The sequence below is a fragment of the Ursus arctos genome, unplaced genomic scaffold (genome assembly GCF_023065955.2).
Source record: "Ursus arctos isolate Adak ecotype North America unplaced genomic scaffold, UrsArc2.0 scaffold_9, whole genome shotgun sequence".
In the NCBI taxonomy this organism is placed as follows: Eukaryota; Metazoa; Chordata; class Mammalia; order Carnivora; family Ursidae; genus Ursus; species Ursus arctos.
In genome coordinates, this window is record NW_026623111.1 from 52,343,266 (window position 1) to 52,370,791 (window position 27,526).

General features: G+C 36.9%; 1 protein-coding gene and 1 long non-coding RNA gene across 4 annotated transcripts in view; one reads left to right on the forward strand and one right to left on the reverse strand.

The window, feature by feature from the left end:
- The window catches only part of LOC130543265 (uncharacterized), a 36,100-nt gene extending 8,821 nt beyond the window's left edge, over positions 1 to 27,279 (forward strand). The window contains exons 3-5 of one of the 3 annotated variants that reach the window (XR_008958483.1): positions 4,337 to 4,395; positions 7,674 to 8,009; positions 25,447 to 27,279. This is a non-coding gene — a long non-coding RNA (uncharacterized LOC130543265). Of the gene's footprint in view, positions 1 to 4,336; positions 4,396 to 7,673; positions 9,242 to 25,446 lie in introns of those variants that run through there. The other 2 variants (XR_008958482.1, XR_008958481.1) reach the window with 2 other exon arrangements.
- GNRHR (gonadotropin releasing hormone receptor) lies at positions 4,995 to 19,520 on the reverse strand. Its single transcript, XM_026508990.3, has 3 exons — positions 19,002 to 19,520; positions 7,618 to 7,837; positions 4,995 to 5,239 (listed from the first exon to the last, which is right to left on the reverse strand). Exons 1-3 carry the CDS (start codon positions 19,518 to 19,520, stop codon positions 4,995 to 4,997), a joined length of 984 nt encoding a protein of 327 aa, XP_026364775.2.
- Positions 27,280 to 27,526: the final 247 nt, after the last annotated feature.

Consider the following 27,526-nt stretch of genomic DNA (forward strand, 5'->3'; position numbering starts at 1 on the left):
GTTCCCAGGAAAGTGAATAATTGGGCAGACGCTGCCCTCTGCATCTATTGAAGATATCAACTACTGGGGTTTAAAATGTTTGGATTTAGATTGTGGAAAACAATAAAATCTGTTCTTTCTCCTTAGGGCTACAATTACTATGCAATTACTATGCTCTGATAACTGTATTTAGTCTGTATGCTTTGTATTAAATTGTGTGCTATTTAAACTTTGTGGTATGCATAGTTTCATTTTTATTTTGATAGTGGAAGTTACTGCTGCTTTCTGACCTCTAAAACATTCTCCTTCTGCCCTTAGGAGAAAGAAAGAGAGAGACTGGGCAGAGAGAGAGAAAAAGAGAGGGAGGGGTGGGAGAGGAGGAGAGAGAATGAGAGAGAGAGAGAGAGAGAGAAAGCAGGGAGAGAGAAAGAGAGGGAGAGAAGGAAGTACGTTCTTTATTTTTGTTATCTGGTAGCGAAATATTCAGGGAAATGAGTCCTGCCTCCCTAAAATGAAATATGCCCTTAAGGTGTTTAAGGTAGTTCCCCTCTCCTTTGCTATTGATTGGTTTAGAATTGGCCTTGTGTTCCAGTTCTAGCCGATTTAGAAGGAAGTGCTGAAAGTTCTGGGAGAGAGAGCCGTGCTTTCTTTGAGACTTAGAATGGCAACTAACTTCTAATCGCGAAAGGAAAGCCTAGTGGAAGCAGAGAAAATGGCTCAAAGCTCTGAATTAACCAGTTCTGCATGTTTACCTATGAACGTCCTGTAACATGAGATGAAAATATGTCCCTTCTAGTCTGACGTTTCTTATTACAGCAGAAAGAATTCTAACAGAAACGGTGACACGTAAAAGTCATACAAACACACACATATAATATTTATTATTTTTTTCTCATTACGAAAGCAATGTATGGTCATTCTGGAAATTTGGAATTATAGGAATTCACAAGAAAGAAGATTAAAAAAATCACTCAAAGATAATGATATCAATACTTTTTACATATATTCTTCTATTGTTCCTATACACGCATTTTATATATTATATAACTTTAAAAATTAGGCTAATAGTTTTAAACTTGATTTTTTTAAACTTAATAACCCTAACTATTAAATTGAAGATTTAAATAAATTAATTTTAATTAGGGATTAAACGCGACCTTATTCTTTTTTTTAGTTTCCTATGGACACAATTTATAGTAATTAGACAAGCTCAAAGAATTGGCTCAACATTTGAAACTAGGCTAAAGGTAGAATAGATGAAATTCTAAACATATTTTAACTGCCCATAAATATTATCTTTATGACTACAAAGTAAATTCTGAGACCACGTCACTTTAAGGAAACTCCTAACTCATTTACACTGATATATACTCCTTGGGAAGGAATGTTTGTGATACCCGTTCCTCTTCCAGTATTTTTTTTTTCGTTCTTACCTGTTATAGCTCTGTTTCTTAGGCTGAAATTAAGTTAGCGCAATCTTTGTGCAATTCATTGTCATTCGTTTATGTCATTTGTTTACTAAATTGAAAGGCAAGAGGAAACCCAAATTATAGTCAGTTTTATAAGCTAAATAAAGGAGACAGCCAAGATAGAATCTTAATTATCTATATATTGGATTCACTCTACAGAGTATATCCTTTTTTTACAAGGAATCTTCATCTTTTACTATGATTGGGAATAGAGTAAACGACTGTAGTATCAAATATTGAATATTCGATGTTGAATGGTATATCTTTAATTTAAAGCCACATTTACCTTTTGAGATATAAATTTAAATTACATATCCATATTATAATTTATGGACCACAATATTTATATAATATACTTATTTCTGAGAAGGTTTTCATTACATATTGAGCCTTAAGAAAATTTCTTTTTTTTAAAAATTTTTTATTATGTTATGTTAGTCACCATACAGTACATCATTTGTTTTTGATGTAGTGTTCCATGATTCATTGTTCGCGTATAACACCCAGTGGTCCATGCAATACGTGCCCTCCTTAATACCCATCACTGGCCTATCCCATTCCCCCACCCCCCTCCCCTCTGAAACCCTCAGTTTGTTTCCCAGAGTCCATAGTCTTTCATGGTTCATTCCCCCTTCTGTTTATCCCCCCTTCATTCTTCTCTTCCTTCTCCTACCGATCTCCCTGCTATTTCTTATGTTCCATAAATGAGTGAAACCATATGATAATTGTCTTTCTCTGCTTAACTTATTTCACTTAGCATAATCTCCTCCACTCCTGTCCATGTTGTTGCAAATGTTGGGTAATCATTCTTTCTGATGGCTGAGTAATATTCCATTGTATATATGGACCACATCTTTATCCATTCGTCTGTTGAAGGGCAGAGCCTTAAGAAAATTTCTAAGTCTGAAATGGTGAGTAACCAAATTGAAACAATCCAGTTCAATATTAACATTATTATGCATGCATATAAACAAACAAATACATTCATTTTTAAAAGATTTTTATTTATTTACTTGAGAGAGAGCACAGACAGAGAGGGAGAAGCAGACTCCCCACTGAGCAGGGAGCCGGATGCGGAACCCTGATCCCAGGACCCTGAGATCATGACCTGAGCCAAAGTCAGCTGCTTACCTGAGGCTGACTGAGCCACCCAGGTGCCCCCCTCCACCTTTTTAAAGATTTCTATTTATTTAAAATGAATACATTCTGATACAATTTTATTATAATAAACTTTCTTATACAAAAATCGGTGAGGGACTCAACCTTCTTTATGACGTGAATTCCTTTGGTAGTCTGGTTTGGCCTATAAACCCCTTTCAGGATAATGTTTTTAAATGCATAAAATAATACAAATAGAAATAAAAGAAAAGCAGTTGCACTGAAATATAGTCTTGTGCATGGACCATGGGTTATAAACCCCTGCACCAAATTATGAATAGCCCTTTAGTTAATGTATCAAAAAATGCCTGAGAACTTATCTAAATAAAACAGTTCCTTGATTATCTAAGAGCCAAACTGACATATATGTTCATTAAACACATATCTAATAAAGCCCTTAAATTATATCTTATATATGTGTGTTGTTTTACCTTTAAATCTGGAAGTAAGAATTGTTATCAACTTAGGAATCATAGTATATGATAAAGATTAAAGAAGACTGGTTTTGTTGTGACATCGATAGCATTGTGTCATCTGGTAGAACTATTAAATCTTGGTATCAATATACATGCCTTAAAAGTTAACTTTGAGCATTTTAGCACATTACAAATTTTGAGCCTTGCAATACAACTGTAGAGTTGGCACATGGATTGCTTAATTAAAGGTATGGGCTTAGTAAAAAAGAAAATATGAATGAAGAGAGTAGAAGGAAGGAGCTGAATGGTGACAAACAGGATCAGTGGAAGTGAAAAATTGGAAAATTAGGAGGTGGGAACACACACACATGCAACTACGCTGAAGAGAATGTATGAGAAGAGAAAAATAAGGAAAGACTTCCATTAGTCTAATTCGTAATTGACTTTCTACAGTTCCACATGCTCTGGAAAATTTGAAATTACATTTCATCTTCGAGTGGCACTACAGATCTCATAGGACTATAATGGTATTTTACCTATTTTTTAAGAAGTTAAATGATGGCTGAATTTCTTTAAAGTCCTTTCTAAACGTTTCTTGTCATGTATATTATATTCTCATAGTTTTTATCCCCCCCCTTTCTCATGGAACAGGTAGAAACAGGCCTGAATTAAAAGAGGTATTGTACCCACGTATTTTGAAAACCATACCACTTAATGTATCTATCAGTGGGTGTTAGTTACACATTTACAGTTTTTCTTTTCCTTTTTTCAATACTTTGTTTCTTTGACCTGTGTATATTAAAACTGTAGTTTTCAATGTTCCTCTTATGTATCAAATATCTTTTCACTTGTGCTTTTGCTTGATTTCTTATTTGTTTTTCTGAGGGACTTTTGGATTATAGATTTAGTGAAATCAGAAAAAAATCTATCGTATTAAAACAGAGGGCATATTATGTGTAAAGCATAATCAGTCTTTTCTTGATTTTATTTAAAAACGTTTTTACTACAGTTAATTACCACAAACTCCATTGACTATGGAGCCTAGAGGAATGTTCTTTTTTTTTTTTAATTTAATTTATTTATTATATTTGACAGAGACAGCCAGTGAGAGAGGGAACGCAAGCAGGGGGAGTGGGAGAGGAAGAAGCAGGCTCCTAGCGGAGGAGCCTGATGTGGGGCTTGATCCCAGAACGCTGGGATCATGCCCTGAGCCGAAGGCAGACTCTTAACGACTGAGCCACCCAGGCGCCCCTAGAGGAATGTTCTAATCCCTGTCCAAATACTAATCCCTCGACGCCTCTCCTTTTTATGAAGGCACTTCACGCTGTTCCATGTAAAGACTGGGATGAAGGAGAACTACGGTGGAATGGATGGTGAGTTGGTTGCTGAATACTTCAAACTTCAGAATGCTTTTGAAATAAAAAAAAAGAAATAGATTCATTGCATTTTTTTTAACCAGAGGAAGGAAGATTGATCTCATGGGCAGGGGAAATACTCTCTCTGTGCTTTAGATGTTGTTGTAGCATAAGATATAATTGCTGCTAAGCCCCTTGGGAAAGAAACTCTCAAAGGTATGCCTAGGTTAAGGCTGTGTTGTGGTTTCTCAGGCTTACTTTTTGGAATCTCTTTGCCTTAGGGCCATGGCTGTTTTAAACATTTAAATATTAATAGACAAGGAGAAAGTGATAAGAAACCTATGTAATGTGTTACAGGAGTCCAGAAAGGGCAGACATTAATTCAGAAGTTTATGATTATGATGGAATATTTTATTATTTTTCTTGAATTTTCTTTATCTTTGTGTTTGTATTTTTTTAATTTGCATTTGAGTGATTTTGAAAAGAAGATGTTAATATAAACTTAAACTCTGCCTTGTTTATATGTAAATGTGCTGTGACCTTTGTGTTTATTATTCCCATTTGATGAAATTCACTACCTTGCTCCTCTTTATATGACTTCCTACATGGTCTATCAATTACAAAGAGAAATATCCATAGATAAGTGGATCAAAGCATGGATTTAAAAAAGCAAAAAGAAAAAAGAAGTGATTTACTGGATCTGACACCCTGTTTAACATTTCAGGATCAAACCAGTACCAAATTCCTAGGACATAGTAGGGGGTCCAGCAGACAGTAAATGAAGTGGCAAATGCAACCGTCATCTTTAGGGTCCTCAGCCGAGCTCTTGGTATATTATTCTTGGATTGATTCAGTTGTAACTCTGTTAGATAGAGAAAAAAATAGGTGTTTAAAGGCCAGTTTTATTACAAAACCAAAGTGGACAAAAAGGAAGAGTCACTAATTCAAACTAATTAATGGAATAGGAACAAATTCCTGATATTTTTAATAATGAAAAATTTTTGAAAAGGATATTAATGTTCCGAGTTTTCCACTATGTCATGTAATGAATAGAGAAGATTAAAGATGGCAGTGCTCTTAAAAATACATTTCCACCAAACTAATTTGGATTTGAAATGTGTAGGTACTCAAACTCTAAAAACATACATTTAAGAGAGTAGACTAAAGCTGAGCTGAATTGAATTATGTGTTTACACAGAACTATACTTACTATCCGAGTAGCTCTGGCAGTAAGGATGATAAGAATCACATGTGGCGAAAGTGTGTTGTCCAAAGTTATCTTTCTCAACCACGTGCTTCTATGATATTCAAAGCAATTTCCCTTTTCATATCAGCAAATCATTTAAAGTTCCCATGTATGTGTTGTGCGTGGTTGTAGTGTGGTGTGTGTATGGTGTATGTGTGGAGCTCGTGGCATCTGTGCGGTGTATGTGAGGTGTGTGCGTGTGTTTGTTACATATGTGGGGTGTGTGGTGTATGTGGTGTGTGTGTGTGTGTGTGTGTGTGTGTGTGTGGAAATTCCTTGGAGTTTAATGGAAATGCTGACTCTAACAGGCTGCTTGCATGACGTTTGGCACATAGTTCTTAACTGCAGTTTTAAAGTACCCAAAATCTATTCTTGTATTTCGTAATCCAGAACTGCCATTTTAAAATAAAAAATACTCTTCACATGCTGTATTTTTTTCTGAGGGAAATAGATCATGCTTTGTAGAAGTAGCCATTTTGCAACTTCTTACTCATTGATGACAAAAGAGTGGAAATATGGAGGAAAACATTTACATGTGTGATGTTTTAATTATAAAATTAATTTTTGACTAGAGATGTTAAAATCAGTAATTTATTGGGTACAGATTGGTTACAGATTTCTGTCATACAAACCTAGTTATCATTTACTCTGTACCTTGCCATAGGCCTTGTTCTTTTCACACATTTCATTTAATCCTCAATATCTGTAAACTTTAATGACACAAGTAATAAAGCAATCAATAGGAATGAACACATTTAAAAAAGCATCTTGGCTGACTCTGAAAAAATGTTGAATGTCCTGTAACATACTGTCCTTCTACCTCTTTTGAGATATCATCCCATTTCTTTATTGGTTTACTGTTTTACTGTCTTCTAGACTGTAGACTCCATGAAAGAGGGATAGTTACCGGGCTGTTTTATTCACCATGGTATCCGCATCTATCACCAGTTCCAGCAATACTGAGTAGTTAATACATATTAGTTGAATAAAGAAATGATTAATTAACTAAATCGGTGTTAGTAACATTCAACTATTGCTCCTTGCCTCTGCTGTTTTGTTGCTCTGCTTCTGCCTAGCTCACATGTCTTCAGATTAATCCCTATTTGGGACTCTCCATGAGCCCTTCTTAGGTATCCCTTATAGAACTGAATTTCCCTGGGATGAGATTTTGAGGGCAGGGCAGACGTTTTTGCAGTATACTTCTTAAGAAGTATCAAATACCATTTTGTGCTGGGAACTGCCCAAATATCTACTATAGAGCATTACCGTGATCATTTCCTTGAGAAAATATCTGCTGAGAATGATCACGCTACAGTAATTAACATGATTTTCCTGTTAAGTTGTACCATGTATAACTTATGCACCGTGCCATTGGTAACATGTCTTTTGGATGTCGTGCCAACATAGCCATGTTTACTTTGCAAATTCATAAATTTTAGTTTGCAAGACTGCACCAGGTTATGGAAGCAAAAAGGCACCACCACAGCTGTGAGGATTCAGATGAAAGAGTCAATGACATATTCAGCAATATTTTGCACACCAGCACATGCACGTACACACGTGCACTGTTATGTTGTGTGGAATAGGGGATTTGAGTGTGAAACGGAACAGCTTAACTTGAACGAGTCTCTTGACTACCACTTAAGGAGGTGTGCTTTGCAATATTCTAGAAATCAGGTGTTTGGTATAGTGTTGTGGTGGGCCCAGCAGGAGCAATTTGCTAATGCTTATACTGGGTAAAATGAGGTAATTGTTGTTTCGTTTTAAATTTCATGGTACAAATTTGGAACATTGGGAGATACCAAATTACCTCATCTGTAAATTGGGGATAGTAAAAGTATAATAAAAGTATCACCTCACGGAGTTACTGTGAATATTAAATATGCAAATTGCTTAGAATAGTATCTGGCACCTAGTATGTGCCACTCTGCCTTGAATATTGCTGTTTAAAACCTGTTTACCCACAATTAAAACCGAATCTAAGGAATACGTACTGTGGGGGTCCTGATGAAGGACTCGCGTCAGGGTGAAGATGATTTTTGCATTGCAGATTAATGTGATGAGAAGAGGGATGATGAAGAGGCAGCTGAAGGTGAAGAAGTTATAAAAGGCTTGATGCCACCATTGCAGAAAACTGCAGTGTGTTACACATTGAGAGAAACCTTCTGTCTGTCCAGAGCTATCTGCTAAGTGGATCATCCTGAAGATATATAACTGTATGAGAAAAGAAAAAAAAATTGGAAAATGGCATCACTTTCTTTCAAACAGTATTTGCATTTTTTCTTGAAAGCTTTCTTCTTCTGTATGCTATAGGCCTTTGAACATGTTGGCCAAAGCGATGGCTTAGCTCCTTGACAGTATCCTTTTGGCTCTTCACCGAAAAGTTGTAAGTGGACTTAAAATATGTTTGGGTAATGTGAATGGGTCTATAGGATTTTGGATTTTTGGAACTTATTTCAACCTGGTAGAACAATCATCAGCCAAAGATTTAAACACTGTTTGTATTTCAATTTCATATGCAATTATAATGAGTAAAGTTTTCACAAGTGACTTTGTTTATTATTATATCTGCAGCACCCCAAACTGTGTCTAACAGTTAGAATGTGACCCCAAAATACATATTTAAATTTTATTTTTGAGACAGAAAACCCCATTAAAATGGTCAAAAGACATGAATAGACCATTCACAAAAAAAGATATAGCAGTGCCCTTCAGCATATGAAAAGATGTTCAACCTCATTTGTGATAAAGAAAAAGCCAATTCAGCCTACACTAAAATGGCATTTTTCACTCTCAAGATTGGCAAAAATGAAAAATAGCAACACACTCTCATGGCCAGGTTGTGGGGAAAGAGATATTCTCCCACATTTCTAGTGGGAATGCAAATTGGCACAACCACTATGGATGATGTGGTTTTTGGAATATAGGTGAGGTTCAGTGGGGTGGAGTCCAGAGCCGAGGACCAAGAAAGAATTCTTGAGACGCCTTTGGTGCAAAATGGTGGTTTATTAAAGCATGGGGACAGGACCCGTGGGCAGAAAGAGCTGCTGCCCCTGGATGTGAGGGGTGGTTGATTATGTACTATGGGGTTGGGGGAGGTAAGGAAAGAGGGAGGTTTCAAAGGGATTTTCACATGTTAAAGAAGACTCACAGGATACTGGAGGCCTTGCCATTGTCAAGTTAAGGTTGTTTTTCCCTCTAGCAAGGCATTAACATGAAGATAGTTGGGAACTTTCTGGAGGAACATTATACTCTGCCTGCTTCAAAGATCTGTCAATGGGCTGCAGATTATAAGGACATTTAATTGTATCTACATTCCCTTCTGGAAGCTAGGTTATTGATAGAAATGCTTTGTTCTTGTACATTGCTAAGACATTTGTAAACTGAGGGAGACTCCGGTGTTGCAGGATTGTGGTCTCTATAAGTTAACTATTTGTTTTTCCTTTCCTTAGCTTTGGGGCAGCCATGTGGTCTCTATAAGTTAACTATTTGTTTTTCCTTTCCTTAGCTTTAGGGCAGCCATGTGGTCTCTATAAGTTAACTATTTGTTTTTCCTTTCCTTAGCTTTAGGGCAGCCAGGAGTGCACGAGGAATGTCACATATATCCCATCTGGGGGGGGGGGGGGCAGTGTCAGCCTCTGCTCTGTCCTCAGCTTGCCTTCTGTTCCCTTATCATGGAGAAGAATTTGGCAATAAGTAGCATAACTACATCTGCGTTCCCCTTTGACCCAGCAATCTGACATCCAGGAATTTACTCTGAAGATACATTCCTACTTCCATTATATGAAAATACATAGGCACAAGGTTATTCATTGATGCATTGTTTGTAACTGGAAAGAATTGGAAATAATGTAAGTACCAATTCATACAACAGTAGCTGAATAAAATCCAGTGGACCACACAATGGAGTGCTATATACCTGCAGAAAAAGAGTAAGGAAAATCTCTATGTAGATTTTTGTGCATGTGTGCGTGTCTCTCTCTCTCTCTCTGTGTGTGTGTGTGTGTGTTTATTTTCTAGCTCTGTCTGCTGGGAGCCTAGGAACAATGACATCCTAGTGGCAATACATCCACCACTCTTGTACCCAGATCTTGTTTTCTAAATACCATTCTCTACCAAAAGGAACCAGAGCTCATTGGAGAAGTGGGTGATTCCCGAGGTTGGCATAGGCAAACTACATGCACTTGGAACAGCTTATGCCAAAAAGCCAGGAAGTACTAAAAGAATAGTGGAACATGTCAGAAGAGCTCTGCAGCCAGATTGAGAGAAAATCTGGGACAGTGTAAGCATTGAAAACAAAACCCCAAAACCAAAAAGCAAAGCCCTGATAAAAAGGAATGATTAACTGTTGAATAGGGTAAGAATCCATTTGTCTATGCTGACATACATTACAAAACAGTAACAACAAAGAAATGGGGGCAGGGGAAAAAACTCTATTATTGTAGAAAGCCAACTAATAAATGTATAAGGAATAATGAAAGTAGTGATTACCAAATGGTAATAATAAATGGTTCAGGCAAGAGTTGTCAATGAATGGTAAAAACATGGATGAAGTTTGAGGAAAGCAGGATATTTACATAATTTCTAACTATACCTGCAAGATACTTATTCATTATGAAGAGTAAAATTAACAACTTGACTATAGAGAAATAACCAAATAATTAAGTTAACATAGCCAATAACGGGACCATGGACAGCAGCTACTTCCTTATATAATGCATTGAGAAGTACTCACCATCACTTCTTTGGTATTTCTGTCTAAAGTGCATAATCTACATCTAACCATGAGAAAACATCAGACAAACTCCAATAGAGGGGCATTCTACAAAATAAGTGGCCTGCACTCTTCAGAAATGTCAATGTCATGAAACACAGAGAGACTGAGGAATGGTTCCAATTTAAAGGAGGCTAATGAAATGTGGCAGCTGAATCCAATGCATAATCTTGGATTTTCTTTTGTTAAAAGGGACATTATTGGGATAATTGGTGAGATATGAATAAGTTACATAGATTAAATAATAGTGTTTTTTCAGTGCTAATTTCCTGATTTTGATACTTGTACTGTATGTGCCAGAAAAAACACACTGAAGTATTAAAAGGGACATCCTATCTGAATTTACTTTTAAACAATTCAGAAAAAAGTGTATATAAGAGACAAAGTAAATAAACAGATGCAGTAAAATGTTAATATTTGGGGAAGCCCAGGGAAAGGTATTCCAGAAATATTTGTATGATTCTTGCAACCTTTCTTTAAGTGAAATTATGTTTTTTTGAATCACAAATTGTATCAACTATTAAGGAAATGTTGCAAGTAGTTTTCAAAAATAAGTTTTAATAGTCATTTATTCATTGTTTCCCCATTTATCAAGCAAACTCTTATCCAGTCATTTTTAAGCTTTTCCACTGAGAAACTTCATTTTACTATGATGCATTATTAAAATGAAAAGATAAGAGTACCCAAGCACTGTAAAACTAATAGAAAGTAAATGCAAACAAAAATGCTACAGGATTTAAAAAATCTTAAGCAAATGAGGCACAGTATTCATCTTTTAAAGTTTTTGATTGAATTAATAAATTTTAGTGTAATTTAATTAGTTCCACAGGCCCAGGATTTCTTTCCTTTTTGGGGTATTGGAATGGGAGTGGTGTGCCTAAAAAAAAAAACAAAACCCTATGTTTCCTTTCTTTGCTTGTAGAGTAGAAAAATTTAATAAACTATAAATATAATAAACTAAAATAAAATATAATAAACATAATATGAAATACAATGGTGTATCTTTTATTTGTAATTAAAATGTTAATTTTCAGTTTCAGATCTTTTATCAAGGGCAAAAATAGTATTTTTAAATTAATCCACTAGAGGGCGCCCAATGATCAGATAATCAAATTTAAAGTTCAGCGATTCAAACACCTATTCAGCTACTTCTACTTTACAATCCAGACCAACTTTTTCCACATCACAAAGTAACCATTTAAATTTTCTATACTTCTTTGCAACCTGACCTTATTTAAAGTTTAGTTTTGAATTTGGCCCAACAGGTATTGTGAGTTGAAGTCTTTGGAGGGGTTACTTCACATAGAACCTGAGAATCTGGTATTTCTTTAAAACCTTAGCTGCTTCTCTCCCCATCTTCCCAATCATACTTGGGTCCAGAGGACCCAAGTTTAACTTTCTGTTCTGCACTGCTCTGCCAGATTTTCACTTTAATATTTCATATTTCATACTCATAATAAATCATAATGATGAAACTTTCAATAAAATGACTTTGAAATAAAGTACTATGATTTGAGCTAATGGTTATCTTTGTTTAATAAATGCTTATTTTTTATTTATTTTTTTGTTGTGAGAGAGAAATGTGCACGGGGGTGTGGGGGAGGGGCAGAGGGAGAGGGAGAGAGAATCTCAAGCAGACTCCACACTGAGCACAGAGCCTTCACGGGCCTGGATCTCACGACCCTGAGATCATGACCTGAGCTGAAATCAAAAGTCTGATGCATAACCGACTGAGCCACCCAGGCACTCCGAATGCTTTTTGTTAAAGCAACTTCTTGGTCAAAAACTGTACTAGATGCTCTCTGTCATAAAAGATGAACCAGATATATCCTGCTATCAGAGAATTTAAAATTTGGTAGGGAAGCTATAGCATGTATGTGACACCTGTCACACAAGGTAGACTGTTTTAAGTTCTAGAAGAGTGATACAGTAGAGTGTTATGGTAACTCAGAATCCTACCTGCCCATGAATAAGCTGAACCTAGCTTATTTTGTGCTCCAAGGCCATCTTCATTGGAATGATTAATATAGGGATCCACTTTACATCCAGTGTTTTGTTTTTTGTCCTTGGATTATAATTCTTTAATTTCTTAGTTTCTCCTTTCTCATCCTTGGCCCCAGTTCTCTCGGTGTTTGCTTTATTCTACCATAAACAAGAGCCATCTGTTTTCCTTCTTTACAGTCATTTGCAGATGCTTCTTAGAGTGTTGTTTTTAGCCCTCGCCTTACCCCAGACTAATTACATTATCACTGCATCTTTTCCAGCGGTAACTATCTTTAGATGATGTGCTTCAGTTTCCTTGTCTATAAAATGGAGATATCAATAATATTTACTGCTAGGAGCTTTCAAGACAATTACATGAGTTAATGCTTGCAAAGCACTTAGAATAATGCCTGGCACACAGTACTGTATAAATTGTAACCATTATTATTATAAAAATTTCAAGGCACACAACTTATAAATGTGTGTTCATATATATTTATTTATATATTTATAAATGTTTACCATATATCTTTTCCTGATAGCTCTTAACCATCTATTCTCAACTTAAGACTTTCCTGCCTTTTCCTTCTCAAGTCTCCTACAGGAAAAAATGAAATAGACAACACTGCGTGGTGTGATATAGAGTAGTAGGTAAAAGCCCTGGGTATGGAGTTAACTGGATCTGCACTTACTAGACTGTACTCTTGGGCATTTTATGGAACGTTCTTAACCTTGGTTTCTGTATGAATAAAATAAAGATAATAACTGTATACAATATATAGGGTTTTTGGGAGCCTTACATGAAATAATGCATGCAAAAGGATTTAGCACAATTCCTGACACATATTTATGTCTTCCATAAACTAATATTTATCATCATCATTGTTATTTACTTATGTTGATTGTTGTTATTTATGTTATTAGTGTGCTACTCCTATGTCCTAGTATCCTTCTTGGCATATTGTACACGTGTGATGAGTATTGATTGGATTTAAGCTGCTTGTCAAGTTCAGAAGTGCATTCTAGTCCAATCGAGTGCATTCTGTGTGTCCAGGCAAGCCTTTCTATGTCTTCAGACCACATATCTTTACACCAAAGACTAAAGGATGTCTCATATATCTTGCCTTCCAATCTGGGTTAGCGATAGAGTTTAAATGCTGTCAAGATGTAATGCTCCATATTAACACAGATAAACTAGTGGTATGAACTTCTGCAAACGCTTCTTGTGGTGGGAGATGACTGCCGTTGGAAACCATGTGAGTTTTGATTAGATATGAGCACACCTAATTCAGGACATGTTTTCTCCTCAACATGTACTTATCGGCCCAACCACACAGAGTCTGAAGGCAGATTTTCTTTCAGGTCATGTTTGTTCCTTCCCTTCCCTTCCTTTTTCTTTTCTTCCTCTTTCTTTCCTTCTTTCTCTGTCACCCTTCCTTCTTTCCTTTCTTCCAACCTTATTTTACTCTTACAAATGATACCTTCAAGACTGGAATTATTATGCTTTGGCATATATAGCTTTCAGAATGAGGAGGATAGCCTAGTAACTAGGAGGTAGTTTGACAAAACTGACTTATCAGTCAGAATGAATGCTATAATTTTGAGAAATTGGAAATAATCTTCATGTAAGCAATTCTCTTTGCTGTCTCTTGAGGAATCATTTAATATTCATACTCATATTTCCCTATTATTTTCCCTCCTGACTTCAAAAACTCTATTATGAACAAAGGAATGAAAACAGGAGGAGAGGAATGAATGAACATTAACGGAGTGTCTAAGTATAAAGTCTTGTACTAGGTGATCTTATGTGTCTTATTCTTTACCATTTATTCTTCACCACTACTGTTTTAAATTTAGTGAAGTAATTTACTCAGAGCCACAGAGATGGTAAGAGACAGCATTGGGACTTAAAGCCAACTTTGTTTAAATCCAATTCTCATGCCATTTCTACTATTCTATTGCCTTCGAAGCTTTGCTGCAGGGAGGTCTAAGGTCTTCAGAGACCGTGATGCTTGAGCAGAAGACTGGCTTCCCTTATCCCTCTTCAGCAAGAACGGCTCCACTTACATGTTTCATGTATTTTTGGGGGCTCCAGATAGAATTTTGCTTTTAAAAAAATTCCATTACTAGGAAAAAGTTTGAAAGTTCAGCTATGCTATGCTGAAATATCTGGAAATATATCCTCAATCCATCATGGAATTACTCAAGTAATTGACGATCAATATATGCACCAGAGGATGGTGATTAAAGTCATCCTTTCAGGGGCGCCTGGGTAGCGCAGTCGTTAAGCGTCTGCCTTCGGCTCAGGGCGTGATCCCGGCGTTCCGGGATCGAGTCCCACATCGGGCTCCTCTACTGGGAGCCTGCTTCTTCCTCTCCCACTCCCCCTGCTGTGTTCCCTCTCTCGCTGGCTGTCTCTCTGTCACATAAATAAATAAAATCTTAAAAAAAAAAAAAAAAGTCATCCTTTCAGTGTGAATTTGCTGCGGGAAGATGCAGCTTTGTCAGCGGGCTTATCCGTAGAGTGTGGTGAAGCATGAGGTGGACTTGTGATTTACCACAGTCTAGAAATAAAAAGTCCTTTTGGTCTCTCATCTTTCCCATTAAATATGTGTAACATTAGTCATGGGATTAAAACCTCTTTTATTCAGAGAGATAGCAAGAGCTCTAAAAAGAAGAAAACCTGGACTTAATAAAAAGACATGAGTCCAACGGCCCAAGTGACATTGGGAAAGTCAATGAACCCCTTCCGACCAATCGTTTTTGAAATGCAGATTTTTTTTAAAAGATTTTATTTATTTGTCAGAGAGAGAGAGCGAGAGAGAGCGCACAAGCAGGGGGAGTGGCAGGCAGAGGGAGAGGCAGGCTCCCTGCTGAGCAAGGAGTCTGATGGATGTGGGCCTAGATCCCAGGACCCTGGAATCATGACCTGATTCAACCAATGACGTTTAACCAACTGAGCCACCCAGGCATCCCTGAACTGCAGAGTCTACCCATTGGTTACTTGCAATCAACATTAAAAAATGAAATGAAACAGAGTTGAATATTTTATGAAATATTTTCTCAGTTATAGGTGTGAGAGACAGACGAAGTCTCTATGTGGTATGTATTTCTTACTTTGGGTTGCTGCCAGAAAGGTTTGCATGCCATTGCTCTCAAACATTCTCTTTGTACTTTCTCTGATATGCCAGATGGGGATAGTAACATGGCTATTACATACTGCATAGAATGAGGTTTTTCAGGAAACTTCAGTAAAGTGCTTTATAAATTTTGTCTGCTGCTGAAAGTAAGGATGAGTCATGTGTTTCACCATAAAATAGTACCATCATTTTCTGTGGCCCATATTCACATAGATCTCTCAGGAAGACTAATGTGTTTGAGGTCAGGCTAGTAGACAAACATCGTAAACAATTCAAATTTAATTTCATCTTTTTACTACATCAGGATAGATGAGTATTTGACACTATCTTTCTATTATTGCTGTGATATACTTAGATGAAAATAATTGAATTAATGAAGCAATATATTTTTTATAGCCTCTGGGACAGTCCTTTAAAGGAGACTGACATTATTGGTTTGCATTTCAGTTAATATCACAAATTGACCTATTTCTTTTCTTTTTTAAAAAAATATTTACTTCGAGAGAGAGAGCGCACGCACGCACGCACGCACGAGGCAGTTCACAGAGCCTGAAGGGGGGCTTAATCCCATGACCCTGAGATCACCACCAGAGCTGAAATCAAGAGTCAAACACTCAACCAACTTAGCCACCCAGGTGCCCCTCAAACTGACCTATTTCTACTTCTGTTTAGACTTTCATCAGTATCCCAACTTACCAACTACTTTCCAAATACCTGTACTTATACAATGATCTTATATCAGTAACGTTATGTCCTAAAGCAAATGTTTTCAGCACTTTTCAGAGCCTGCCTTCCCTCCCCCTTCAAGCAAACAGAGAAACAAACAGGCAGACAAACACTCCTTTTCCCAACCTACCTTCCTGTTTCAATGGTTTTACTGTTAAATCTCCTTGGCTAAAAATATTGGAGCTATAGTTTTTCACCCTCTGGTTATTAAATCCCTAAATCCAACTTGTTGCTAAGCTTTGTTTTTTGTTTGAAATGTCCCTCTTACAATCGATTCTCTCTGAGACTACCCTAGCCACCAACTTAATCACCTCATAGCCAGAAAAGCTGGAAAAGGTTTCTCTGTCTTTTTTTTTTTTTAAAGATTTTATTTATTTATGTGACAGAGAGACAGCCAGCGAGAGAGGGAACACAGCAGGGGGAGTGGGAGAGGAAGAAGCAGGCTCATAGTGGAGGAGCCTGATGTGGGACTTGATCCCGGTACGCCGGGATTACGCCCTGAGCCGAAGGCAGACGCTTAACCTCTGTGCCACCCAGGCGCCCCTTCTCTGTCTTTTGCATCTGTTTGGGTCTATGTAAATTTTCTCAAACTTTTTTTTTCTTAAAAAAATCACTTTGTTTCTTGTTCAGGATGCACAAAGGATTTATGGAGGATTTATGGCTCCCACGTTAATTTCAGAATTTCCCCTGGTTATCACTGTCTTTTGTAACACAGGTCCATCATACCCCCTCATTCACTGATTCACTCATCCACACTTTTTGTTTAAGGAGAAGGTGAAGGATTTATTTCATCTGAAGAGAAATCACATTATCCAAACATTTTAAATTAGTATTTTTGCTAGTTATCTTATTAGGTACTATGAGTATTAATGAAGTTGAACATAGCAGAGTCTCCATCACCTAATAGCGTATGCCTTAATGGCAAAAACCAGCAAATGCATAATCACGATGTTTTATGGCATAGTTCACTACAAGGTGGAAGAAAAGGGAGCAACCGTCAAATCTGATTTCCTGCCAGTCCTACCTCTCAATCTTTTGCTTCAGCCAGACAAGTGTCCTGTGAAAGTTAATCACACTTTGCAACACTTGCTGAAAAATAAATGTGATCTTTGACTTATTTTTTCCATCCAAATACCATCCATCTTAAAAGACTCAAGGTATCCTACCTTTAACCTTAAAACATTCCTTCCCCATTTCAACTCTTACTTATCTCTCCTTCTTCTTACACTTGTAATAGGTTTTAAAAGTGTTTAGGATATAGTCATTATTAGTTTTACATAAGTTTTGTCTCCACAACTGAATTACATTTTCTTTGAGGGCTGTTTCTTTGTTTCATCAGTATCAGACTCAGTGTGAAGAGCCTAACTTGCTTATCTTCCCTAAGAAAACCAATAAATAAGCAGCATTCTTACTTTAAAGAAACAAAATGGAAAACTTCAGGCATAAGCCTTAGCTAAATAACCTCATTTCGACAGACGCATTTACTAAACCTGTTCTCGCATATTCATTCACTGTAAGAATCTTATAATACACTTTTCTCCAGGGACATCAAAACACTTTAGCTTTTCCCATTTCTCCTGCCATAAAATACACTGTAATTAAATTGATCTAGTGTCCAAAAACTATTAGTTAAGTGAGGAATTGGCAGGAAAATTTGGTTATTCAACTTTCTAGTGTTTTGCTGTATTTAATGAGGATTATTAATGAGGATTATTATTAATCCTGCATGGCAGGATTTTTGTTTGTTTGTTTTTGTTTGTTTGTTTTTCTAACTGCCTGCCGCATGTAGAATGTCTAGATAACTTCCATTTATAGTGGCTGGGTTTTGGAACATCCTGGTTAACTTGGATGTCACTTCTTGACACATCCTCATACCCTGGGTTCATCTTCATACAGTACATTTACAAACGTACGGACAACTTCTTTATCTCTTATTAAAGGATCTTTGCTGTCTGTAAGAATGTGTCCTTTTCTTCAGAGATATGACTGCTGAAAAGGTAGATTCTGCAGGTCAATTAATCAGGTTGCCTCTGCTGAGGACAATCTGGAGCGACACCTGCCTGTACCAGAAGCCCTGTGCCTACACCAACAATCCTAATTTTGCTATCAGTCGCAGTCTAGCCTCCCTCCAGATAAGCTCAAGTCAATCTCAGAGAAATATTCAAATTTCAGATGTCCAGGATTTCCCACTTTTCCTTTGTTCAATCTCACTCAGCTACAAACTGCAGAACAGCATACTAGTTGAGAATGATTCTAAGTTGCAACAGTGACAGAATAGTTTCCAGGCAAGAAGTCCAGATGAGACATGTTATAAACACTTTCTACCTATGCAGATGTCACAGTTCCTCAAGATTTTCTCCATTTACCATATCAATCAGAGTGAGCGGAAAACTAGATGAAAGAATAAGATGGGGATGAGGTAAAATTTGACAATATCTACGTTTCTTGAGGAGCATTTACTCCGTACCAGAGATTATGCTAGACACTTTAATACACTGTTCATTTAATCTTCAGAAAAGCTGCCTAAAGTAGGTATTACCTCCATTTTATAATGAAGGAACTGAAACGCAGAGAAGTTAAAAAATGTGCCCAAGGTAACAGAGCCAGGATTAAACTCCACTCTCTGATTTCCCGAGTCCGAGCTCTCAAAGATAATTCAATACTGCCTCTGACATGTGGTCACCCAATACAGTAGTCAAGTTTAGATAGGAATCTGTGATTGCCGTATCCTAACAAGTTCAAGATAATGGTTTACCTGTGGTCCAGCAAAGATACCACTGAGGAGCCAGGCCAAGCCAATCATGGACTGTCCAAGCTTGCCATTGCTTTTCATAGCTAGAGGCCTCGTGATGGCCAGGGAGCGGTCCAGGCTGATCACTACCATCATGAAGGCTGGGGCGTACATGGAGAAAAGCTTCAGGTAGCTGAGGACTTTGCAGAGGAACTCTCCAGCATACCATTGGACTGTAACGTTCCACATTCCATCCAGTGGCATGACTATCAGAGTCTCTAACAGGTTGGCTAAGGTCAGATGTTTTAAAAGCACCTTCATTCTGGAGCGCTTTTTCCCTTTCTCTGTTTTTTGAGTCCACTTCTGCAGTTTCAACAAGAAAGAAGCATTAAAAGTTGTAGAGAGTAGAAAAAGAAAGAAAGTAACGGTCACGCGGATCTTTCCAGATAAGGTCAGGGTGGGGAGGTTGCCCTGCATTAGCGGGTTGCTGTCGTTTACCACTGAGCAGTGATTTTGATTCTGTTCAGGAGAGACGCTCGCCATATTTCCCGGCGGATGGAGCTTCAAGACTCGTGTTTCCAGCACTTCTGATGTTTTGTTGTAATCTAGCCCAAAGCTTGTTTTATTTCTGCCTTCTTTAGATGGAAACGTCACAGGTTTAGATTTATGTCAAATTTCGTCCCTGAGCTACTTCATGTTTCACGTAAAAGATCAAGGTGAACTTGTTTTGTGGGCTCATAATCCAACAGAGCGCTCAAACAGAGCGCGGGCAACGCTTCCTGAGGGCCAAAGGTAACCGTAGCACTGCAGCAGATGGCCTGGTGTTCACAACATTTTTCCTAAGTAGAGAAGGACACTTAAATTTAAAATCCACTCATACTACTATTTACATGACTTAATAAAGAGATTTTCTAAAAACTATTAAGTGTTATTGTTCTGTCCAACAGATACAAAATGAAAATGAAGAAAAATACTAAAAAAGAACTCTATCCAGTTCAAATCTGTTGTTTTAAGAAATCAATTCATTTCTCAAAAACATTTGTTTTTCTTTTTCAATCACACACTGCTGTACATTCAAACACTAGACAAATATGTTCATTTAAAACCATCTTCCACAAAACATCAAATTAATATCTTTACAGAATTAATTTGATCTAATACAAATTGGTCTGCATTCAAATTTATCTATTGATCAAAATGGCCTGACTGTTCATGCTTAGGCTGCAGCAAAAATGATTAACTCTTTTCTATTATGGCTTGCTTTTATAATTGTTTAAATTTTATACTTGCCATAATCACACATTACTGCATAACGTAGCTAGATATTGGAGAGAATAGTGTATAAATGCTGTACCCACATTTATACATGTTTATGTATAATATAGATATTTGCTTAAATTCCTTTATACGTTATCTGATCATTTCAAATTGGGGCCACTTAGAAACTCTCTGTCTTACTCCCTTAGCGCTCATGGTGAGTGTTTGATGATGTTATTTACTAACACTGATATGACTTACACTGGAATTTATTAAATCACTAGCTTGATTTGTCTTTTGTCAACTAGTTTGCTTTTGTGGTTGCTAAAGCAGGAATAACATTAAGAGTGTAGGTGACTCAGGGAGCCTGGGTGGCTCAGTCGGTTAAGCGTCTGCCTTCAGCTCAGATCATGAACTCAGGATCCTAAGATTGAGTCCCATGTTGGGCTCCTGGCTCAGTGAGGAGCAATGTTCTCCCTCTCCTTCTGCCCCTCCCCCTGATCATGCTCTCTCTCTCCTTCCCAAATAAATAAATAAATAAATAAATAAAATCATTTTGAAAAAAGAATATAGGTGATTCTTTTGACTTAGATGGTCCATTCTTGTTGGTTCATTAGTTTTTTTTTCCATCTTATATTCATTTAATTAATAAATAGTTACTAAATACCAGCTACATATACTCTTAGCCTTTGCAGGTGATAAATTGTGCACATGGCATCATCCGGGCCCTGAACGAGCTTATTTGGTACTACTGAAGATTAGATAAGAGTTTTGGATATGTCTGTGTGCCTGTCAGACTCCCTCTGTGCTGGCTGCCTCCTGCATCTGGAGGAACACAGAGTTCTTGCTTACCTGGGCTCCCTCTTGGCTGTCACCTCATGCCCAGAATTCCTGGCTTTCTCTCACTACTTCTAGACTTGAAGGAAATATACTTCAGGACGTGGACTCTGGCTTCCTAAGTGGATTTCTGAAGGATCTGGAAATATTTTCCAATGGAGTATTTTGGTTCTGAAATGGACTACTTAAGAATAATCAGTGGGAGGAACACATGAGTCAGAAATTATGAGACATACACCTTTTGGAAAAACATCACCTGTGTTTTTAAGTACAAATCTGGCGTAAATATAGACTAGACTCTCATTATTTGTGGTAGTTCTATAAAGTTGCCATGAACACTGAACTGGTGAATACTGAACACCTGCCCCTAACAAAAATATGGGCTTAGGTTCCTGTGAGCCACAACCATTTGCATTATATAAGTTCATTTGCCAACATCCTTGTAAAACAAGGAGTCTCATTATTGAAAACCTGCTTTTTCTCATAACACTTAGCAGATATTGAAAATACTGTTCCGAAGATTCCTGATTTGCAGAAATTGCCCCACCTACAAGGTGAACATTTTTCACACCATATGGCCTTTTGAATTGTGCAGGTCAGTTACCATAATTTTTTTTTTTTTTTGGCTTTCACTGTCAGAACAATGCTGTCCACTACATTTTAAAAAAATTAATCCTCATGTTATGAATCCACAAGTTTTTCCATTTCTCCTCTTTTTCCATGGCTTCATCACACACTGATTATGCTTTAGAACTCTCTAGAGCAGCCACATATTCAGATCAGTAAATGTTCTCTTCCTTTTTCTGGATGTACCAGATTGTTGATTCCCAGGGTGCTGGGATCGAGCCCCGCATCAGGCTCCTTCCTGGGGTGGGGACCCTGCTTCTCCTCTGGCTGCCGCTCCACCTGCTTGTGCACTCTCTCTCTCTGTCAAATAAATAAATAAATCTTAAAAAAATACACATTTTGGGGCGCCTGGGTAGCGCAGTCGTTAAAGCGTCTGCCTTCGGCTCAGGGCGTGATCCCGGCGTGCCGGGATCGAGTCCCACATCTGGCTCCTCCGCTGGGAGCCTGCTTCTTCCTCTCCCACTCCCCCTGCTTGTGTTCCCTCTCTCGCTGGCTGTCTCTCTGTCACATAAATAAATAAAATCTTAAAAAAAAAATACACATTTTTTCTCTGTAAGGTACATCGCAGTCTTCTTGTGCCTAGGAACACGAGACAGCATTTCAGCACTATGTTTGGGTCCATTTTATACAGTGCAATCACTAACAAAATGCACAAAAATGTGAAAAACATGGCACTAAATATACTGTGGAAAAGAAGCTTGCTTATAGTATGAGAGCTGTAATGAGAACTGCACATTGGGCGACTCAAATTTCTCCCCACTCTGCGGTTACATGTGTCTGGGAATAATCATAAAAGTACCGCAGATATTGATTTGGGGTTACAAATGAGTTTTAGCAAATAGGTGAATTTGCAGGTAGTAAGGATTGCCTGTACATAAAAATTAGTAAGTAAAACCAGAAAGTTAAAGAAAAACAAATTCCCACTAGAATTTCCAAGTAAGTTAAACTGTATTACAAATATAAAATGTTTATAACATTAAAAAGCATAGTGTTTTCACCCAGAAGTTGACAATAGATGGAAAGAAATACTATTTGTTGAGTTCTCAGCTGTCGAGAGTTTAAGGGAGATAGTGACATTAAGTTTATATAGAATATTTAAAAAGGCATTTTTTTTTTACATCTGAGATTTGTGACCATAAAATTTGTACCTACTGTATTAGCTCTACGAGGTTCCTAATAACAGTTAATTATTCTGAAGGACTCAAAAGGCTTTGCATATACATCATGTCGGTTAATCTGAGCAGGGCCATATGCCTGAAACCAAATAAAACGTTGTAACCATTGGATAGATTTTACAAATTGGAAAAGCTATTATATGTGGGCCCAGGAACCAAAAGAAGAAAGGAAAAATGTTCATGGTAAAATCCGGTTATACTGAAGTATATTTTGCCTTTTGCCTCTTATTTAGGGAAAGAAAAAAACTGGAGCATGATTGCTCTATTATTAATTTCTACCTTTCCTTTCCTGCCTCTTTCCCTTCCTCACATTCATTTCCCACATTGTAAAGTAATGAAGAAGACGGAAGACAGCAATGTCGTAGAAGTAAAGGGGGGAGAGAATTTCAGGAGAGGGAGTGATCCATACATCAGATATCTCCATGACAGGATAAAGCCCAAAGAGCGTTAGTAGGATGAGACGATTGGGAGGTCACTGAGGACTTGCCCAGAGTAGCGTTGGTGCTCTCAGTGAGAATGGCTATTAGAGAACACATGAAATTTGAGGAAGTGGACATAAAGAAAAAAAGGGTTTTAAAAACAGATATGTAAGTCTTGAGGGTGTTTAGGGATTTAGAGATGGAACCAGTAGATTGGGAGAACAAGTCAAGAGACTAGGGCAGGTGTGGCAGAAAGACAAGGGAACAGATCCCTTGGGGAGCTGATGATGCAGTAAGGCACTGAGGAGTTAGGGTTGAAGCAAGTTAGAGAAGTTAGGAGTCAGGGAAGGAACTGGATCTATGAAAGGGGTAGAGGTAGGATAGACTGAAATAAGAGGGGGGAACATCAAAAGAGGATCTTGATGGAATGAAAACAAGTTATAATGGGGTAAGGCAGTCTTAAACCTAGGAGGATGTAGATAGAAACTTGAATTTAGGATCCAGACGTGAAGTTGTTCTGATTAACAAGAAAGTACAGGGTGTGGCCATGAAAGTGGATAGGTGAAGTAGAGGGTGAATGAAGTTTGATGCCATGTTAATTATGTCCTTTTTGTTGCAAGAAAAAGAGACTCTCTTAAATAATAGAGACCTCTTTCATAATATACAATGCCTAGAAGGACAATAGGAACCCAGGCGGTGCCAGGGAGGAGCAAATCTCGGTTTCATGACCTGAGTTGGTCCTCCAGCATGAGATCTTTGCTTTTCTGTATATTATCTTCTCCACCCTTTTCTTGTACCTAATTAGCTCAGCTCTTTCTGGATTGTAAGTCTAAATTCTGAGGTGAGAACCAGAGATGGTGGTTGGAAGTGCCCCAGAGGAGCCAGGAATAGATTTTTAACACCTCTTTACCAATAAGACTAAAAGAATAGAAGAAGGCATGTCAGTTATTTCTTTTTCTTTCTTTCTTTCTTTCTTTCTTTCTTTCTTTCTTTCTTTCTTTCTTTCTTTCACCTTCCTTCCTTCCTTCCTTCCTTCCTTCCTCCCTTTCTTTCTTTCTTTCTTTCTTTCTTTCTTTCTTTCTTTCTTTCTTTCTCTTTCCATAGCTTATTTTATTTAAATTCAATTAGTTAACCTGTAGTGTATCATTAGTTTGAGGTGGAGAGTTCAGTTATTCATCTGTTGCATATAACAATCACTGCTCATCACATCATGTGCCCTCTTTAATGCCCATCACCCAGTTACACCATCCCTCTAAGCACCTACCCTCCAGCAACCCTCACTTTGTTTCCTATAGTTAAGAGTCTCTTATGGTTTGTTTCCCTCTCTGATTTCATCTTATTTTTCCCACCCTTCCCCTTTGATCCTCTGTTTGGTTTCTTAAATTCCACAAATGAGTGAAACCGTATGATAATTGTCTTTCTCTGATAGACTTATTTCACTTAGCATGATACCCTCCAGTTCCATCCACGTTGTTGCAAATGGCAAGATTCCATTTTTTGGATGGCTGAGTAATATTCCATTGTATATCTATCTATCTATCTATCTATCTATCTATCTATCTATCATCTATCTATCTATCTATCTATCATCTATCTATCATCTATCTATCTATCTATCTATCTATATCACATCTTCTTTATCTATTCATCTGTCCATGGACATCTGGGCTCTTTCCATAGTTTGGCTACTGTGGACACTGCTGCTATAAACATTGGGGTGCAGGTGCCCCTTCAGATCACAATGTTTGTATTCTTTGGGTACCTTTTAAAGGAGAAGTATGTAAATGAAGAGTATTTAGTAGAACATTTTGCTTCTAGTAGGAAGAAAAGTTAGAGGCAGCACACTATCAGAGAAAAGGAATATATATATTTTTACCCTGTTTTTCAAAACATGACTTAACTTCGTTTAACCGAGAATGATATCATCTGTGATAACTATGATGTGAATAAAAGGGGCAGAATTTTCATTCCAGTTTAATTGGAAGGATTTGAGGAAGGAATGTGGACTATTAATTATGAGGAAGCATTTCCATGAAATTGCTATGAAAATGAACAAATTCTAAAAGCTATGCAATTTTTTCTAAGCCATGTTAGATTATACATAGTATTTATTTATTTATTTATTTTAAAAGATTTTATTTATTTATTTGACAGAGAGACAGCTAGCGAGAGACGGATCACAAGCAGGGGGAGTGGGAGAGGAAGAAGCAGGCTTCCAGCGGAGGAGCTTGATGTGGGGCTCGATTCCAGAACGCCGGGATCACGTCCTGAGCCGAAGGCAGCCACTTAAGGACTGAGCCACCCAGGCGCCCCAGAGCCACCCAGGCTCCCCTATACATAGCATTTAAAATGGAAGATTTGCTTTCATTTTCTGAGAGTGTATCTTATTTGGAGAATCATGCTATGAGACATGATTATAGTTCTCATTTCAGTATAGCTGTGTCAGAGGTAAATGATAGGAAATTATGGTTGAAAGTTTACATTTGATATTAGAGATCAGATTAACAAAAAACATATAATATAAATCACAATATTATGAAGTGGATGAAAAAGCAGAAGTATAATGATCACATTTATTTGTCAAAATTGATATATTCAGTAAATACTGAAAGTAGTATTTTTTGTTTTAATTATAATTAATAATATGTAACTAAATATGAGCTAATAAAGCAAGAATGATCATTTTTACTTCAATAATAAAGTTAATTGAACATTTATTGAACATTATGTCTTAGGCACTGTACTTGCAGTTACTGAAGATAAGCTAGCCAAAGCTCATTATAATTGATATTTCCAGACACTTAATAATTATATTATGTTGAGATATTTTTATGCATATAAACTTTATGTGGGCTGCTGGATATTGACAATAGTATAATTTTAATTTTATTCTTTTGCTGATAGTTTTCTGTTGACACACTTACCATTTCCATTTCATAAAGTAATTCAATTCTAAAATACAACACATTTTAATCTCATCTATTTCAGCTTAGGACATTTGAAAGCTACATCTCCAATAATTATTTTAAGACTTTATGATGCAAATGTATAATACCATAAATTTAAAAATACAATTTAGAAAGTATATGTGGTTATTGGTATTATCCATTTTTATTCAAATTAAGTTTCAGTAAGACTGGGTTCTCACAAAATTAATTGACATCCTATTAATTACTATGTAATATACTCACTATTATTTCTTTCAAATTCCTTTTTTTCTTCTTTTAAAAATGTTTCTATAAAGGCTCTGATGTTTCTTTTTTTTTTAAGATTTTATTTATTTATTTGACAGCGAGAAAGAGGGCACACAGTAGGCAGAGGGGCAGGCAGAGGGAGAGGAAGAAGTAGGCTTTCCGCTGAGCAGAGAGCCCAACACAGGGCTCGATCCTAGGACCCTTGGACCATGACCAGAGCCAAAAGCAGATGCTTAACCAAATGAGCCACCCAGGTGCTCCAAGGCTCTGGTGTTTTAAAGAGTGTTTTATTTACTTTTATAATTCCTTGATGCTCCTTTCAGTAGGCATTTATAAAAAATCATCACTATTGCTTGCTTTAAACTCTGTTCTGTGTTCCATACAGTCTAGTATGCTAAAGTTTAATATTTTTTGTAGCAGAATTAAGGAGATTTCCAACATTTAATTCCATTCGATATCAGAGTGAGATATAACAACATGGCAGAAGTACTTTCAAGTGCCACGAAGTCTATAATATGGATTTTACGTTTTTTTAATATGAAAAAATTTTAAGAAATGGCATTTGAACTATATGAATTAGAGTGAACTATATGAACTATATGAATAAGAATTTTCCTCTTAGAGAAAGAATTAATGTGAATTTATATTAAAACCCCCACATAGTGAAGGGTTAAAAGAAAATGTGACAAGACTATTTTTTCTAGTACTTGAAAATGTATGTCATATGGCTCTCTCTCTTTTTTAACAAGAGGATCCTTGAAAATGAAGAAAGAATAAACTATTGACAAAGGTTTTTTTTGTTTGGTTGGTTTTTTTGCTTTTGTTTTGTATTGTTTACTTGGTGAAAAGTCTTGATGAAAATCATTGAGGAAGCCAGCTTTTTTGCACTTAACCTATGAGATCTTCTGAGGAAAGTTAAATTATGACAGGAAGAGTCTGAACAATGCTACATGCATCTTCCAGTGGCATAAACATGGATAGTATGCTTAGGAAAAGAGTCCTGAAAAGTAGCAGCCTGATTAAAAATGAGAAAAATCAGA

Coding starts and splice junctions, on each gene's coding strand:
- GNRHR (XM_026508990.3), bottom strand. CDS start 19,520: ATGGCGAGCGTCTCTCCTGAACAGAATCAAAATCACTGCTCAGTGGTA. Junction 7,838..19,001: donor GTATCTTTGCTGGACCACAG/GTAAACCATTAT, acceptor TTTCTCATACAG/TTATATATCTTCAGGATGAT. Junction 5,240..7,617: donor CCTTCATCAGGACCCCCACA/GTACGTATTCCT, acceptor TCTATCTAACAG/AGTTACAACTGAATCAATCC.